This window comes from Molossus molossus, unplaced genomic scaffold (genome assembly GCF_014108415.1).
Source record: "Molossus molossus isolate mMolMol1 unplaced genomic scaffold, mMolMol1.p scaffold_m16_p_1, whole genome shotgun sequence".
NCBI classification, from domain to species: domain Eukaryota; kingdom Metazoa; phylum Chordata; class Mammalia; order Chiroptera; family Molossidae; genus Molossus; species Molossus molossus.
The window spans coordinates 172404472-172421788 of NW_023425344.1; the positions used below are offsets into that span (position 1 = coordinate 172404472).

At 39.5% G+C, this 17317-nt stretch overlaps 1 protein-coding gene across 8 annotated transcripts in view; it reads left to right on the top strand.

The window, feature by feature from the left end:
• The window catches only part of SLC12A6 (solute carrier family 12 member 6), a 102777-nt gene that overhangs the window by 44880 nt on the left and 40580 nt on the right, over window positions 1-17317 (top strand). Inside the window, exon 1 of one of the 8 annotated variants that reach the window (XM_036270201.1) lies at window positions 15859-15877. The exons of the other annotated variants lie outside the window; for them this stretch is intronic. Coding sequence (XP_036126094.1) covers window positions 15862-15877 — 16 coding nt within the window. The 5' untranslated portion in view covers window positions 15859-15861. Of the gene's footprint in view, window positions 1-15858; window positions 15878-17317 lie in introns of those variants that run through there. 8 annotated transcript variants of the gene reach the window in all.

A 17317-nucleotide genomic window follows, 5' to 3' on the forward strand; every position in this document is an offset into this window, starting at 1 on the left:
CAGGCCCTGACTGGGGATCAAACCTGCGCCTAGGTATGTGCCCTGACTGGGAATCAAACCTGTGACCTCTTGGTGTACCAGGTGATGCTCCAACCAACTGCCAGGGCAGTTTGAGGCTTATTTTGATTTGTATATTGCTGAACTTTTAGCTGTTTGAATATGTACAAAGCAGCTGTGAAAAACATAAGCTATCAAAATGTTTGAAGTAGAGAAAGTATTTGACTTGTTTGCTTATTATATATTCAGAGTATTAGCTGAAGAAATTGGGATATTTCTTGTCTTCTCTTTCAAAGTTAAGGACATAAGTTTCTGGTCTTCTCATTCCTTTGAACGTGTTCATATGTTGGAACAGTACCGGACACCCTAGGCACTAAATAGATATTTGTTAAGTAAATGATTTGATACAAACATAATCAGAAATCTGATCACCAGGGTTCTAGCCTTGTTGTATTGAGGCTGTCACCATTCTATTTTTCATATTAGATAGTTTATTTAAACTGTTCAAAATTAGTCTTCTCTGTATAAAAATTTTATATTTGGATCAGGAATGGTTAAGATTTCATAGAAAGAGTTTGTCATACCATGAAAAGTGTATTTTCCTCTAACCTATTAAATTGTTCCTGTCTCTGATACATGGCTGACAGGTAGAGAGGTCTGAGTGTAGTTAGTTCATCATCTGACCAGGAATAGGTATGTAATGGAGGTAGGGGAGGACTTAGCTAATAAATGTGCAGTTGAGAAAGTTGGCATGGTTTCTGTGTTACTAAGCTTGATTTTATTTCTAATTATGCACTTGTCTAAAAGATAGCAGACGAATTGTAGGGGAAAGGAAATAGTATGTGATTGTGAAGGAAAGGTTTTCTTAGTATTAGCCAAAAACCCTTAATAGTGTTGCAGAGAGACTTTTGCAGACATTTGGCAACCTACAACTGCATTCAGTTTTAAACAAACATGGGAATTTATCCAGAGTCTTCTGGCCATTTTCTCAAGTAAGTTTATCCTGCTTGCTATCCTGGGTTCTCTCTCCTAGGTTCATTAAGTCAGATTCTATTTTCTTTTTTCTCATGCTCTTGCTAACTACCATCTTCTGTCTCCCATCTTAAGTTTCTTTGTTCTAACTATAGCCTCAAAGTCCTTAAAAAGACTAGCTTTATTTTTAAAATTTTTGTAAAAAAGTAAAAGATGTAGTTCTCAGAAAAAGCATTGGTAGCTTGAATTAAAATCTTGCCAACTCTGTATAAAAACCTCATTTAGGATAATTTGGCCTAATAGGAGAAAAACTGGTTCATTTGCCTTGCCTGCCTGCCGAATGGAATTTATAATAGCATTTTCCAGGCCTCCTAAATGTTTTTCCTGTCAACAGGGTGCAGCTCTTTTAAGGTACCTAGTGTTCTTCTCACTGACTCATCAGATCTCTTGCAAAACTCAGGGTCAGGTTGAGGAGATGTATGAAAGGGTGAAACTGCTGTTGTGATAAAGAATCAAGCTGTACGCTTATGATTTATGAGCTGTGTGTGTGTGTGTGTGTGTGTGTGTGTGTCTGATTTTAAATTTTAGAAAGCAAGCAAGCAAATGAGCAGTGGGCCTTGACATTTTCATCAGTTTTACCAAACATTCAAGGAAAAATAATTCTATTCTTATACAGTTTCTCTCAAGGAACAGAAAAACAAATAAACACTCCCAACTCAGTTTGAGGCTTGGATTACCTTGATACCAAAACTCAGCAGTGACAATATGAGAAAGTACAGGCCAGTTTTACTTAGAAACACAGATATAAATATCCTAAACAAAAATATTTGCAATCTTAAGCAATATATTTTAAAAATTGTCCCCGTGACCAGGTTGGGTTTTCAGCAGAAAGGCATGGTTGGTTTATCATTAAAAATCAATTTATGTACCTCAGTATATTAACAGATTAGAGGAGAAATATCATATAATCATCTTAATAGATGTAAAAAAAAAAATTTATTTGAAACATATCCAATATTTAAATGCATGAGTTCATAATGATACTTAAAAAAAAAACTTACTGATTACCAGTGGAGTATTTGAGTGAACCCATTCATTATTCTGAGAATTGGTCAGTAAAAGGTAAAAATGAAGTATTTCTCTTGCCTTTACTATACCAATGGATAACCCAAATAGGATATTAGAAGGAATGTCCTTTTATAAAAGCATTTCAGCTAATAAATGAAAGAATAATATATTCAGATTTTTTTGTTGTTAAACCTCCACCAGAGGATTTTTTTTTTTTTTTTAAGAGAGAGAAACATTGATGTGAGAGAGGCACATCGATCATGATTGCTTCCCGCACTCACCCTTACTGGGCCAGGGATCAAACCCAGGTACATGCCCTTGACTGGAAATTGAACCCGTGACCCTTTGGTGCACAGGCCAACACTTTATCTACTGAGCAACATCAGCCAGGGCCAGAAATATCAACATTTTTTAACCTCTCATAAATTAATGGATCTAGGCATTAGTCATCAATAGTTGCTAATGAATAAAAAGAAAAGACAACCAGATGATGTGTACTTCCTGATAGAAGACCAAAATACCACTATGAAGGCTTTTTCCTCCCCCTCTCCACCTAAAAATACTAAATGTGTAGACCCAATTACCAATTTATAGGAAATACCCCCAAAAACTGTTAAATAACATGACATCATCAGAAACTTGTAAACAAATGACATAGTTTCTTCAACAAATAAATTGCAGAGAAGGCTAAAGACTTAAGAGATATAGCAACCAGTCATACTATGTGCCTCTTATTTGGCTACTGATTTAAACAAAAGCGTGATAACGGTGTTAATATCCAAAATGTATAAAGACCTTACACAACTCAAGACCAAAAAAAGGTTTGGCATTGGAGCGAGGGCTGGAGAGGAGGCTTTCTCCTGGACAGACTTGCTATCAGAGGCCTTTGTTCCTTTGGTGAGCCCTTCCCTGGGGCAGCAGACAACCACCATATCTGGGACTCCAGCAACTTGGCTCACACTATTTGCCCCGCCCAGGTGATTCCCTGAGGCCCTGCCCCACCCAACTTTCAGGCCCACCCAAGCTGTTGCCAGTTGCTTTACCACAGGATTGGCCTGTCTTGGATCCTGCTTCAGGTTTTCCTAAGTCTTTCAAACAAGCAGCATCTGGTCTCAGCTTGCCCCATACTTCTCATTAAGTAATACATAGAAATAAACACGGGGAGGAAGCTACAATGAGGAGACAAAGAAACAGGTTCCAAATGAAAGAACAGAACAAAACTCCAGGAAAAGAGCTAAGTGAAATGGAGATAAGCAACCTAACAGATGCAGAGTTCAAAACGCTGCTTATAAGGATACTCAGTGAACTTAGTGAGAACCTTGGTGAACTTACTGAGGGCCTCAAGAGCATAAAAAGGGAGCAATCAGAAATGAAGGAGGCACTAACTGAAATAAAGAATAATTTACACAGATTCAATAGTAGAGTAGGTAAAACCAAGAAGCAAACCATTGATTTGGAATATAAGGAAGCAAAAAACACCCAATCAGAACAGCAATGAAAAAAAAGAATCAAAAAAAAAAAAAAAAAAAGGATAGTGTAAGGAGCCTCTGGGACAACTTCAGGCGTACCAACATTTGCATCTTGGGGGGAGGGGGGGGGTGACCAGAAGGAGAAGAGAAGAAATCGAAAACCTATTTGAAATAATAATGGCAGAAAACCTCCCTAAATTGGTGAAGGAAACAGACATACAAGTCCAGGAAGCACAGAGAGTCCCAAACAAGATGAACCCCAAGAGGGCCCACATCAAGTCACATCATCATCAAAATGCAAAAGGTTCAAGACAGAGAGAGAATCTTAAAAGCAGCAAGAAAAAAGCAGTTAGTTACCTACAAGGGAGTTCCCATAAGACTGTCAGCTGATTTCTCAAAAGAAACTTTGCAGGCCAGAAGGGAGTGGCAAGAAATATTCAGAGTGATGAAAAGCAAGACCCTACAACCAAGATTACTTTATCCTGCAAAGCTGTCATTTAGAATTTATGGACGTATAAAGAGTTTCCCAGACAAGAAAAAACTAAAGGAGTTCATCACCACCAAACCATTATTATATGAAATGTTGAAGGGTCTTCTTGAAGAAAAAAATAAAAAATATGATCAAACAAAATGGCAGTGAATACATACCTATCGACAATTGAATCTACAAACAAAATGAACAGGTAGAGCAGAAGTATTTTCATAGATAACAGAGAACATTTTGTTGGTTGCCAGATGGGAGGACGGTTGGGGGAATGGGTGGAAAATTAAGAAGTACAAATTGACTGTTAGACTGACAAACCTCAAAGGGAAGGGGGGTGGTGGGGTGGGAAGAGATAAACCAGAGAACTTATATGTATATATGCATAACCAATGGACACAGACAAAAGTGTGGGGAAAGGCAGGAGAGGGGCAGGAATGGGGAGGAGGGTGTCAGTAGGGGAAAATTGAGGAACGTCTGTAATACATTCAACAATAAAGTTTTTTTTTTAAAGACCAAAAAACCAACTAATCCAATTCAAAAAACAGGCAAATGACTTGAATAGACACTTCTCCAAAGAGGACATACAGATAGCCAGTAGACATATGAAAAGATATTCATTGTCACTAAATCATCAGAAATGCAAATTAAAACCACAATGAGATATCTATCGCTTCACAAGGTGTCAGGATGGCTAACATCAATAAATGAACAAACAACAAATGTTGGTGAGATATGGAGAAAAGGTAATCCCAGTGTTGCTGGGGTTGCAAATTGGTGCAACCACTATGGAAAATGGCCTGGAGGGTCCTCAAAAAATTAAAATTAAAGGTAGAACCATCTTGTGACCCAGCAATTCCACTTCTGGGTGTGTATTTAAAGAAATACAAAATACTAATTTGAAAGGATATATGTACCCCTGTATTCATTGCAGCTTATTTATAATAGCCAAAATATGGAAGCAAGCCAAGTGCCTACCCATAGTCTAGTGGATAAAAAAGCCGTGGTACATATATACAATAAAATATTACTCGGCCATAAAAAAAAGAATGAAATCTATCCATTTGGGACAACATTGGTGGACCTAGAGGATATTATGTTGAGTGAAATAAGTCACAGAAAGACAAATACTATATGATTTCACTTATATGTGGAATCTAAAGAATAAAATAAACACAACAGAAACAGACTTGTAGATACAGAGAACAAACTGAGGGTTGCCAGATGGAAGAGTGTTAAAGGGTGCTGGGTGAAAAAGGTGAAGGGACTGAGAAGTACAATTCAGTAGTTACAAAACAATCATGGGGATATAAAGTACAGCATAGGAAATGTAGTCAATGATACTATAATAACTATGTATGATGCCAGGTGGGTATTGGAAATATTGAGGGGAACACTTTGTAAAGTTTATGATTGTCCATTATGCTGTACCCCTGAAACTAATACAAAATAATATTGAATGTAAACTATAATTGAAAAAAGTCAAAGTTTTTTAAATCAGAAACATAATTTATAACTTTTGAGATAACTTTTCATGTTCACATAGTCACATAATTCAAACCCAAAGCTTACCAAGGGAAATTAAGTACATTTACTGTTCTCCTGCCTAACCTAGACCAGCAAAAGGCTATTTAACAAATCAGGAGGATAAAGGAAGAATCTGAGACTCACTGTAAGCCCAAACTGTAGTGTAAGTGGTAATTACAAAAGCAACATTATAGAAGTAATAATACCACAAAAATAAAGTTTTTATAAAGAGCAAGACATTCTGTTTGAAAAAAAAAAAAATTATGCCATAAAAAATGGAAATCTGAAATATTCAGTAGAATCAATGGCACTCTCATCAGTCTTCATTTGACTGTGCAGTAAAACACCCAGCAGTGAGTTTCACGGTAATATCATCATTATTTGGATAGTAAAATGAGGAAAAAAAACATAATAGTGATTCTATGGGCTGTTTAATTCAAAGCATTACTGAGGCCAGTCTCAGCAGGTATCCTACAAAGGAATCTTCTTAAAATTCTGGATAATCCAAAAACAGCCACTGCATATGGATTCGGTTCTTAGTTTTTGCAGAGTAAGATTATTTGCTAGTCAGACTCTAGAACTCTCATTCCATTTGGGATTTCCTGGGATCACAGTAGTGATCGAGACTTCTGAAGGCTGTACATCTGAAGCAGCATGATTTCTCACCAAGAACTGATCCATGCCTTTCAATTAACCACTTCTAATGAGAGCTTTGTTCCTTGACTGATTGACCAGGAGCTCTGTGGGACCCTCCATTCTACAACATCACTACAAGTAGACCTTTGGTAGGACAATATTGGAGACATCATTGGCTCGTAAATGTAGACAAAGTCTCCAAAGACATTCTTCCACCCCTGAAAAATTAAGCAAGCAAGCAAGCAAATGGGAGTTAGGCCAGAAACAACCAGGACCAGAATGTCTGAAAGTTAAGGTGGTTACACTTGAAACTTGAGACTAGAATGGCCCCAAACATAGATGTGCCAGGACTGCAGCAAGGGGAGCCAGAGCTGCTAGGAGATGGCTCTTAGACCAGCAAGCGCAGGACAGAGCAGGAATGTTTGGAGGCCAGGTGTTTGTTTTTTTTTAATTAATGTATTTATTTTTGTTACAAATGTTTCTCCTTTTTCCCCCACTGATCTGATACGTCCTCCCCTTCCCTCCCCTCCCTGTCCCCAGCTTTGTTGTCCATGTCCATTGTTCATGCACACATGCATATAAGTTCTGTGGTTTATCTCTCCCCCCCACTCCCTCTTATGGGGATTGTCAGTCCGTACCCCACTTCCGCATCTCTGGGACTACCCCATTCCTCAGACTGTTATTTTCATTATATTCCACAAATAAGTGAGATCATATGAAACTTGTCTTTCTCTGTTTGGCTTGTTTCGCTTAGGATAATACTTTCCAGGTCCCTCCATGTCGTGTCAAAGAATAAGAGATCTTTCTTTCTTACAGCTGCATATTACTCCATTGTGTATATGTACCACTGCTTTTTTATCCATTCGTCTACTGATGGACATTTGGGCTGTTTCCAGATCTTAGCTATTGTAAATAGTGCTGCTGTGAACATGGGGGTACATATATTCTTCCTGATTGGTGTTTCAGGCTTCTTAGGGTATATTCCTAGAAGTGTGATCACTGGGTCAAATGGAAGTTCAATTTTTAATTTTTTGAGGTAGCACCATATTGTTTTCCATAGTGACTGCACCAGTCTGCATTCCCACCAGCAATGTGTTAGAGTTCCCTTTTCTCCACACCCTCGCCAACACTTGTTGTTTGATGACTTGTTGGTGGCGGCCATACTGACAGGTGTGAGGTGATACCTCACTGTTGTTTTAATTTTCATCTCTTTGATGATTAGTGATGTTGAGCATTTCTTCATATGTCTCTTAGCCATTTGTGTGTCCTGTTTGGAGAGGTGTCTATTTAGTTCCTCCGCCCATTTTTTTTATTTTTTATTATTAATTAATTTTTGTTATAGATGTTTCTCCTTTTTCCCCCACTGATTCACCCTCCCCTTCCCTCCCTGCCCTTTCCCCAGTTTGTTGTCCATGTCCACTGTTTATGCATACATGCATATAAGTTCTGTGGTTTATCTCTCCCCCCCACTCCCTCTTCTGGGGATTGTCAGTCTGTACCCCACTTCCGCATCTCTGGGACTACCCCATTCCTCAGACTGTTATGTTCATTATATTCCACAAATAAGTGAGATCATATGAAACTTGTCTTTCTCTGTTTGGCTTGTTTCACTTAGGATGATACTTTCCAGATCCCTCCATGTAGTCTCAAAGGATAAAAGATTTTCCTTTCTTACAGCTGCATAGTACTCCATTGTGTATATGTACCACTGCTTTTTTATCCATTCGTGTACTGATGCTCTGCCCATTTTTTAATTGGGTTCTTTGTCTTCCTTTGTTGAGTTGCATGAGCACTCTATATATTTTGGAAATTAACCCCTTATCTGATGTATCGTTGGCAGTTATGCTCTCCCATAGAGTGGGTTGCGGAGGCCAGATTTTTATAACAACAATACTGGAAGGCTACTGAACAGTAGGGAAACAGAATGCTGAGGCTGGGACTCCTACTCCTGTAACCCTCGAGGGATGAAGTGGTCCTGAGTCTTGGATACAAAATTATTAAATGGAAAATCAATAAAGGATGCAATTAGGAAGATGAGCATACTCAGGAATGAAAGACTGGAGAAAAGGAAGACATATGGCGCTTCTAAAGAGAAATATATAATTATTGATATAACAAATGAAGAGGTTGAACAATAGATTAGAAACGGGAAGAGTGTTGTGAACAAAAAGAAAACTACACCCAGACATACCGTAATGAAAGCTGCATAGCACCTAAGAAAGATCTAGAGTGCAGCCACAGAGCAAAGGCATTATCAAAGAACAACAGAATGACAGTATTCTCAACAGCAAAACAGATAACAAATAATGTTTTAAAGTATTTGCAAAATTATCCTAGAATTATGCTTAGCAAGACACTCAGTAATAAAGGCAGAATAGAGCAATTATAGGTAAATAAAAGCTGAAGAGCCCTGGCCGGTTTGGCTCAGCGGTTAGAGCGTCGGCCTGCGGTACAGAGAGACCCGGGTTCGGTTCCCGCTAAGGGCGTGTACCTCGGTTGCAGTTTGTCCCTGGCCCTGGTTGGTCGTGCGGGTGGCAGCCACTCGATGTGTCCCTTTCACGTCGATGTTTCTCTCTCTCTCTCTCTTCCTCTCTCTCCCTCCCGCTCTATCTGAACAAAAAATGGAAAAAAATGTCCTCGGGTGAGGATTAAAAAAAAAAAAGCTGAAGACATTTTTCACCATGAGTTGCTCTAAATTAGTGATTTTCAACTAGGGACAATTTTGCCTCCTAGGGGATATTTGGGAATATTTAGAGACATATTGTATTGTTGTTACTGGCATCTAGTGAGTAGAGGCCAGAGATTCTCTGAAATATCCTACACTGCACTGGACAGTTCCCCCACAACAAATAATTGTTTGACTTGAAATTTCATGGTACTGAGTTTGAGAAACCCTCCTCTAAAGGACTTCTAAAGAATGTACCTCGTCTTCCGGTCAAGATAGCGGGTAGGTAAACGCAGTATCGCGTCCTCCCACAACCACATCAAAGTTACAACTAAACTACAGAACAACCATCATTCAAAACCGCCTGAAAGCAAGCTGAATGGAAGTCCTACAACTACGGAATTAAAGCAGCAGCCACATCCAGACTGGGAGGAGGGGCGGAGGCACGATGGGCTGGTCCCACACCCAAGTGTGGTGGATAAAAATCAGGAGGATACCTCGGCTGGGAAGGTCCTTCCTGAGGACTGAGGGGTCCCCGTCCCACACCAGCTGCCCCGCTCAGGGTTCCAGTGCCAGGAAGAGAATCCCCATAACTTCTGGCTGGAAAAACCAGCGGGAACTGAGGCTCAGCGAAGCTGACGCGGCTGGAGCCCCAGGAAGCTCCTTAAAGGGCCCGCGCACGGACTTATCGGACTCTCTCCCTCTAAGCTTGGAGGGGAGGCAGCTCAAGGGGCGCCAGAGACACACAGGGAAGAACTGAGCTGTTTGACACTGGAGGGAGGGCTGGAGGAGGGGGCTTTCTCTGGGACAAACGTGCTGTCAGAGGCGTTTGTTCCTTTGGTGAGCCCTTCCCTGGGGCGGCAGACAGTCCCCATATCTGGGACTCCAGCAACCTGGCTCACACTGGTAGCCCCGCCCTGGTGACTCCTTGAGGCCCCGCCCCACCCAACTTTCAGGCCCACCCAAGCTGTTGCCACTTGCTTTACCATAGGATTGACCTGTCTTGGATCCTGCTTCAGGTTTTTCCTAAATTCTTTCAAACGAGCAGCATCTGGCCTCAGTGAGCCCCATACCTCTCATTAAGGAATACACAGAAACAAACACAGGGAGGCAGCCAAAATGAGGAGACAAAGAAACAGGTCCCAAATGAAAGAACAGAACAAAACCCTAGGAAAAGAACTAAGCGAAATGGAGATAAGCAACCTAACAGATGCTGAGTTCAAAATACTGCTTATAAGGATGCTCAATGAACTTAGTGAGAACCTCAGTGAACTTAGTGAGGGCCTCAAGAGCATAAAAAAGGACCAGTCAGAAATCAAGGATGCACAGTTAGAATTGAAGGAGGCATTAACTGAAATAAAGAATAATTTACACAGCTTCAATAATAGAGTAGGTAAATCCAAGGAGTAAACCATCGATTTGGAATATAAGGAAGCAAAAAACACCCAATCAGAACAGCAAACAGAAAAAAGAATCCAAAAAAATGAGGATAGTGTAAGGAGCCTCTGGAACAACTTCAAGTGTGCCAACATTCGCATGTTGGGGGTGCCAGAAGGAGAAGAGCGAGAACAAGAAATCGAAAACCTGTTTGAAACAATAATGGCAGAAAACTTTCCTAACTTGGTGAAGGAAACAGACATACAAGTCCAGGAAGCACAGAGTCCCAAACAAGATGAACCCCAAGAGGCCCACACCAAGACACATCATCATCAAAATGCAAAAGGTTCAAGACAAAGAGAGAATCTTAAAAGTAGCAAGAGAAAGGCAGCTAGTTACCTAAAAGGGAGTTCCCATTAGGCTGTCAGCTGATTTCTCAAAAGACACTTTGCAGGCCAGAAGGGAGTGGCAAGAAATATTCAGAGTGATGAAAAGCAAGAACCTACAACCAAAATTACTCTATCCTGCAATCTGTCATTTAGAATCGATGGCCATATGAAGAGTTTCCCAGACAAGAAAATGTTAAAGGAGTTCGTCACCACCAAACCGTTATTATATGAAATGATGAAGGGTCTTTTTGAAGAAAAAGATAAAATATATGAACAAACAAAATGGCAATGAATACATATCTATCAACAATGGAATCTACAAACAAAATGAACAGGTAGAACAGAAACATTCTCATAGATACAGAGAACATTTTGTTGGTTGCCAGTTGGGAGGGGCTTTGGGGGAATGGGTGAAAAAGGTGAAGGGATTAAGAAATATAAATTCATCGTTAGACTGACAAATCTCAAAGGGAAAAGGGTTGGGGGGGTGGGAGGAAATAAACCAAAGAACTTATATGCATAACCAATGGACACAGACAATAGTGTGGGGAAAGGCGGGAGGGAGGGGGTTAATGGGGGGGAAATGTGGAACATCTGTAATACATTTTACATTCAACAATAAAGATTAAAAAAAAGAATGTACCTCAAGTAAAAGGAAAATGATCCCAAAAGACTAGTACTCTGAAAAGCAACAAAGAATATTGAACAAATGAAATGGTAAACATGGCCCTTCACCCAAGTCAATATTTTCTCTATGAAATAATGTTAGTGTCTTATTTGTAAAGTTAAGAAAAAAAAGACTACTGGATTTTCTGGTTGGTGTGGCTTGATTGAACATCGTCCCATGTACCAAAAGGTCACTGACTCCATTCCTGGTCATGTCACATGGTTGGGTTGTAGGCTCTATACCCAGTAGGGGGCATGCAAGAAGCAGCCAATCTATATTTCTCTTCCTCCTTCCCTTCCTCCCTCCCTCCCTCTCTCTCTTTCTGAAATCAATAAAAAAATATTTAAAAATAGACTACTGAAAATACTGGATAATAATATTATGTAAATCCAGAGGAGAGAGTTTGAACTGAAATATTTGAAAGTCTGTTGTTTGGGTGGATGACAAGCTATTATGTAATTTATTTAGCAGTTTTTTAAACTAAAATATATGGTAAAAATTTAAGGGTAATTATTTTTATTTTTTCTATAGAGTGGGAGGGAGAGAGAGGAAGGGAGAGAGAGAGAGAGAAACATCGACGTGAAGGGACACATCGAGTGGCCGCCACCCGCACGACCAACCAGGGCCGGGGACAAACTGCAACTGAAGTACGTGCCCTTAGCGGGAACCGAACCCGGGTCTCTCAGGACCACAGGCCGACGCTCTAACCGCTGAGCCAAACCGGCCAGGGCTAAGGGTAATTATTAAAAGAATAGAAATAGAGTGTGGAAACTCCAAGAGAAGATAGAGGAAAATGGATTAAGGGAGGGAAAAAACAAAAAATCTAGAGAGAGAAAATGAAAATGAATCATGGAGAAAGAAAAACAAATAGAAATAAAAAGGTGGTAGAATCAATCCAGTTCAAAGTATCTGTCTCTGAGATTGATGGACTAAACTTGACAATTAAAATGACAGATTGTCAGATTTTTAAAAATACAACTATTTGCTGTTTACAGGAGATCTACCTAAAGCAGAAAAAGACATTTAACCAAAAGACAGCTAGTAAAGTTATCATCTTTTCCCTTCTATTGTCTTAGGATTTATTCTGCTGTCTTTCTAGCTTCCTGAAATAAGCACTTAACTCATACAGTTTTTTTTCTTTTACTATGTTTGCTGGATCCGCTGGGTTTCAGTAGTTGGTGTTTTCATTGCCACTTAATTTTTAAGTATTTTCATTTCTGATCCTTGAATTGTTTAGCGGTATTTTTTTTTAATTTCTAAATTTGCAGGGATTTTTAAATTTATCCTTTTATAATTAATAATAATAAATTTGTAAATATGTTTTTATTGATTTTTAGAGAGGGAGAGAGAAAGAGAAAGATCAATGTGAGAGAGAAACATCTATCAGCTGCCTCCTGCTCACCCCCTACGAGGGATCAAGCCCACAACCCAGGCACGTGCCCTGACCAGAAGTCGAACTGGCGATCTCTTGGTGCATGGGCCAACGTTCAACCCACCAAGTCACATGGGCCAGGGCTATAATTAAATTCTTATTTAATTGTTTTTGTTTGTTTGTTTGTTTTGTTTTTTATCCTCATCCAAGGACATTTCTGCATTTATCTTCAGATAGAGTGGGAGGTAGAAAGGAAGGAAGAGAGAGAGAGAAACATCGATGTGAGAGAGACACATTGAGTGGCTGCCACCCACATGATCCCAACCGGGGCCAGGGACAAACTGCAACCGAGGTACATGCCCTTAGCAGGAACCGAACCCGGGTTTCTCTGGTCTGCAGGCTAATGCTCTAACCACTGAGCCAATCCGGCCAGGGCTATTTAATTGTTTTTATTGATCAAAATCATGGACTAGATAAATTTCAATCGTACCTGTTTGAAATTTATTTAGTCTTTTTAAAAATATATTTTTATTGATTTTTTTAGAGATAGAAACATCAATGTGAAAGAGAAACATTGATGGGGCTGCCTCCTGCACACCCCCTACTGGGGATCGAGCCTGCAACCCAGGCATGTATCCTGACTGGGAATCGAACCGAGACCTCTCAGCCCATGGGGCGATGCTCAATCCACTCAGCCACACTGGCCAAGCTAAAATTTATTCAATCTTTAAGATCTAATACATAACTTTTAATAAACTTTTCATGTATGTTCGATTAAAATGTACATTCTCTAATGTTGGATGCAGAACTTCTGTGTTCATTAGATTAACTCTGTCCATTGTTCATTGTATTATTCGGATCTCTTGACCCTTGCTTATTTTGTTTGCTTTATCTGTTATTGAGAGAAATCTGTTAAAAATCTTCAGGTGTAATAGTAGATTTATCAGTTTCTCACTCCAGTTCAATCTGGTTTTGCCTCAAATATTTGAGACATGGATGGGTGTGTGGATGGATGGATGGAGTAGGCAGCTTTTTATATTGGTTTCCAGTGCTTCTTTCTTCCTTGCATTCACGCCCTTGTGTAATCCTTTCCTCTCTGAGTGAAGGCTGGACTTAATGACTCCTTCTAATTAATAGAATATGGCAAAAGTGATGTTACTTTCTAAATGAGATTACAAAAGACTGTGACTCTGTCTCGCACTCCCTCTGGCTCTCTCTGATTTCTTGCTTTGAGGGAATCCAGCTGCCATGCTGTGAGCTGTCCAATGGAAAGGCCCATGTGGAAGGAACTGAAAGAGGCTTTTGGCCAAAAAGCCTCTAAAGAACTGAATCCTGCCAACAACAACATGAGTGAGGTTGGAAGTAGATCTTCCCAAAGCCTTCAAATGAGACCACAGTCCTGGCAGACCCTTCATTGGTGGCTCATGGGAACTGAAGCAGAGGGCCCAGCTAAGCCATGCCCATATTCCTAGCTCACACAAACTGAGATAATAAGTGTGTGTTGTTTAAGCCACTAAATTTGGGAGTAATTTGTCACTCAGAAAGAGGTAACTATAAACAATAGATGTATGTTTTAAATTATTATACTTTCTTGGTGAATTAAGCCTTTTGTTTTGTGGTTACCTTCTCACCCCTAATAAAGTTTTTCTCTTAAAGGAAAATGTATGTGATAATAATAAAACTGTATCAGGTTTCTTTTGGTTCGTAGTTACCTGATATATCTCTTTACTTTCAGCCCTTGCATAACCTTGTGTTATGTTCTTGGAAACAGTATATGCCTGGGTTTTGTCGTTTTATCCAATCTGTCCATCTTTGTGGGTTTTTTTTGATATTTTGTTCAGATAGAGTGGGAGAGAGAGAGAGAGAGAGAGAGAGAGAGAGAAACATCGATGTGAAAGGGACACATCGAGTGGTTGCCACCCTCACAACCCAACCAGGGCCGGGAACAAACTGCAACCGAGGTATGCCCTTAGTGGGAACCGAATCCGGGGGTCTCTCTGGACTGCAGGCCGACGCTCTAATCGCTGAGCCAAACCGGCCAGGGCTGTCCATCTTTGTTTTAACTAGTGAATTTAGTCTATTTGCATTATTATAATTATTGGCATTATTGATATATTTGAACCATTCTGTCATCCTAAGTTATTTCAGTTTTCCCCACTTTTTTATACTTCTTTTTAAATCTCTTCTTACTTACAAAAAAGAACGAAAAAGCTGTTTTATTACCCCTATCCCACAAATAAAGAAAATAACATTAGCACACTCTCATATCCTTCTCTGTCCCTGGCCCATCCATCATGTTATTATCTAGAATAGTTCAGTGGGAAAAGGAGGGACGAGGCAATAAATATATTTGAAAGAACTATCCTTTTGCTGACGACATAGTCTGGCTTCTTCCTGACTTTCTAACTATTCTCTTCTTTCCTCAGTCTACTTCAGCCATGCTACCTGTCCTGTTTTATGAATCCATTAAGACAGTTTCTGCTTTAGGATCTTTTTAAAAAAAATAATTTTTCTTTATTGATTTGAGAGAGAGAGGAAGGGAGAGGGAGAGAGAGAAAGATAGAACATTGATGAGAGAGAACATCAACTGGCCGCCTCCTGCATGTCCCACACTGGGGATTGGGCCCACAACCTGGGCATGTGCCTTGACTGGGAATCGAACCAGCGACCTCTTGGTGCATGGGTTGATGCTCAAGCACTGAGCCACACTGGCCAGGCAGCATCTTTTTCTTTTAAAGGATTTTTTAAAAATATGTTTTTATTGACTTTTGAGAGAGAGACAAGAGACATTGATGAACTGCCTCCTGCACGCCCCCTACTGGGGATCAAGCCCAAAACCTGGGTCCACAGGTTTTATATTGGTTTTTATATTGGTTTCCAGTGCTCCTTTCTTCCTTGTGTTCACGCCCTTGTGTAATCCTTTCCTCTCTGAGTGAAGGCTGGACTTAAAGACTCTTTCTGATTAATAGAATATGGCACATGGGTCCACATTCAACCACTGAGCCACACTGGCTGGGCTGAAAGCAGCATCTTTAACTGCCTGTCGACTACTATGTCCCAAGGGCCTAAAATAGTGACCAGCACACTGTGAGAACCTAATAAATACTTGTTGAATTAATTGAATAAATGAATAACTCAAAGTGATGATAATTTTAAAGTGTGTCATTCTCTTGCAAATTTTCCAGAACCATTAGAGAGAAGAGAAGAATTATGTTTTTCTTTCTTTTTATAGGTTTTTATTATGGAAATTTCCAAAGGTATGGAAAAATAGATAGAATATCATAATGAACCTTCATGAACCCATTACCTAGCTTCAATAATGTTTTTAAGCCCCCACCTAACGCTTTTCCTGGAATTATGTATTTATTTATTTTTAACATTTTTATTGATTTTTAGAGATAGGAAGGGAAAAGGAGAGAACAAGAAACATCAATGTGAGAGTGAAACATCTACCGGCTGCCTCCTGCATGGCTCTGACCCAGGGTAGAGCCTGAAACTCAGGCATGTGCCCTGATGGGAATCAAACTGGCAACCTTTTGATGCCTGGGATGATGCCCAACAACTGAGCCACACCAGCCAGGGCTTTCCCTGGAATATTGTAAAGAAAATTCCAGATATCATATAATTTTAGTTATCCTTTAAAAAAAATGATCAGTAATATCCAAATTTCTCTGATTGTTTCGAAATGTCTTTTTACGTTTGACTTGTTTGAGTCAGGATTCTCACAGATTTCACACCTTGCAGTTGGTTGGTGTATCTGTTAAGTCACTTTTAATTTATGAGTTTGCCTTTTTTTGTTTATGCCTTTTATTTGTTGATGAAATCAGATTATTTGTCATATACAATTTGCCACGTTCTGACTTTGATGGGTGTGTATTTGGGGTGATATGTAACATGTTCTCCTCTGTTTTCTGTGAACTGGCAGTTAGATATAAAGGCTTGATTAGATTTAACTTTCATTCTTTTAGTGAGGATACATCTTAGGTTGCTCACTGTACTTTTCATTGTATTACATTAGGAGATTGTGTTGTCCCACTTTTAATGATGTTAAGATTGACCAGTGGGTTCCAGATCACCCTGATCCACCCATGATAAAGTTCTGCCTCAGCCTTTCGCCTAATGGTTTTAGCAACTATTGATGGTCATTGTCTGGACCCATTATTTCTTTTTTTATTTTTATTTTTATTTATTTATTTATTTTTTATTTTTCCACATCTTTATTGTTGGATGTAAAATGCATTACAGATGTTCCACATTTTTCCCCCATTGACCCCCTCCTCCCCCCTCCCACCTTTTCCCAAACTATTGTCCGTGTCCATTGGTTATGCATATAAGTTCTTTGGTTTATTTCTTCCCACCCCCCCAACCCCTTTCCCTTTGAGGTTTGTCAGTCTAGCAATGAATTTGTGCTTCTTAATCCCTTCACCTTTTTCATCCATTCCCCCAACCCCTTTCCCAACTGGCAACCAACAAAATGTTCTCCGTATCTATGAGAATGTTCCTGTTCTTCCTGTTCATTTTGTTTGTAGATTCCATTGCTGATAGATATGTATTCATTGCCATTTTGTTTGTTCATATATTTTATCTTTTTCTTTAAAAAGACCCTTCATCATTTCATATAATAACGGTTTGGTAGTGATGAACTCCTTTAACTTTTTCTTGTCTGGGAAAGTTTTTATATGTCCATCGATTCTAAA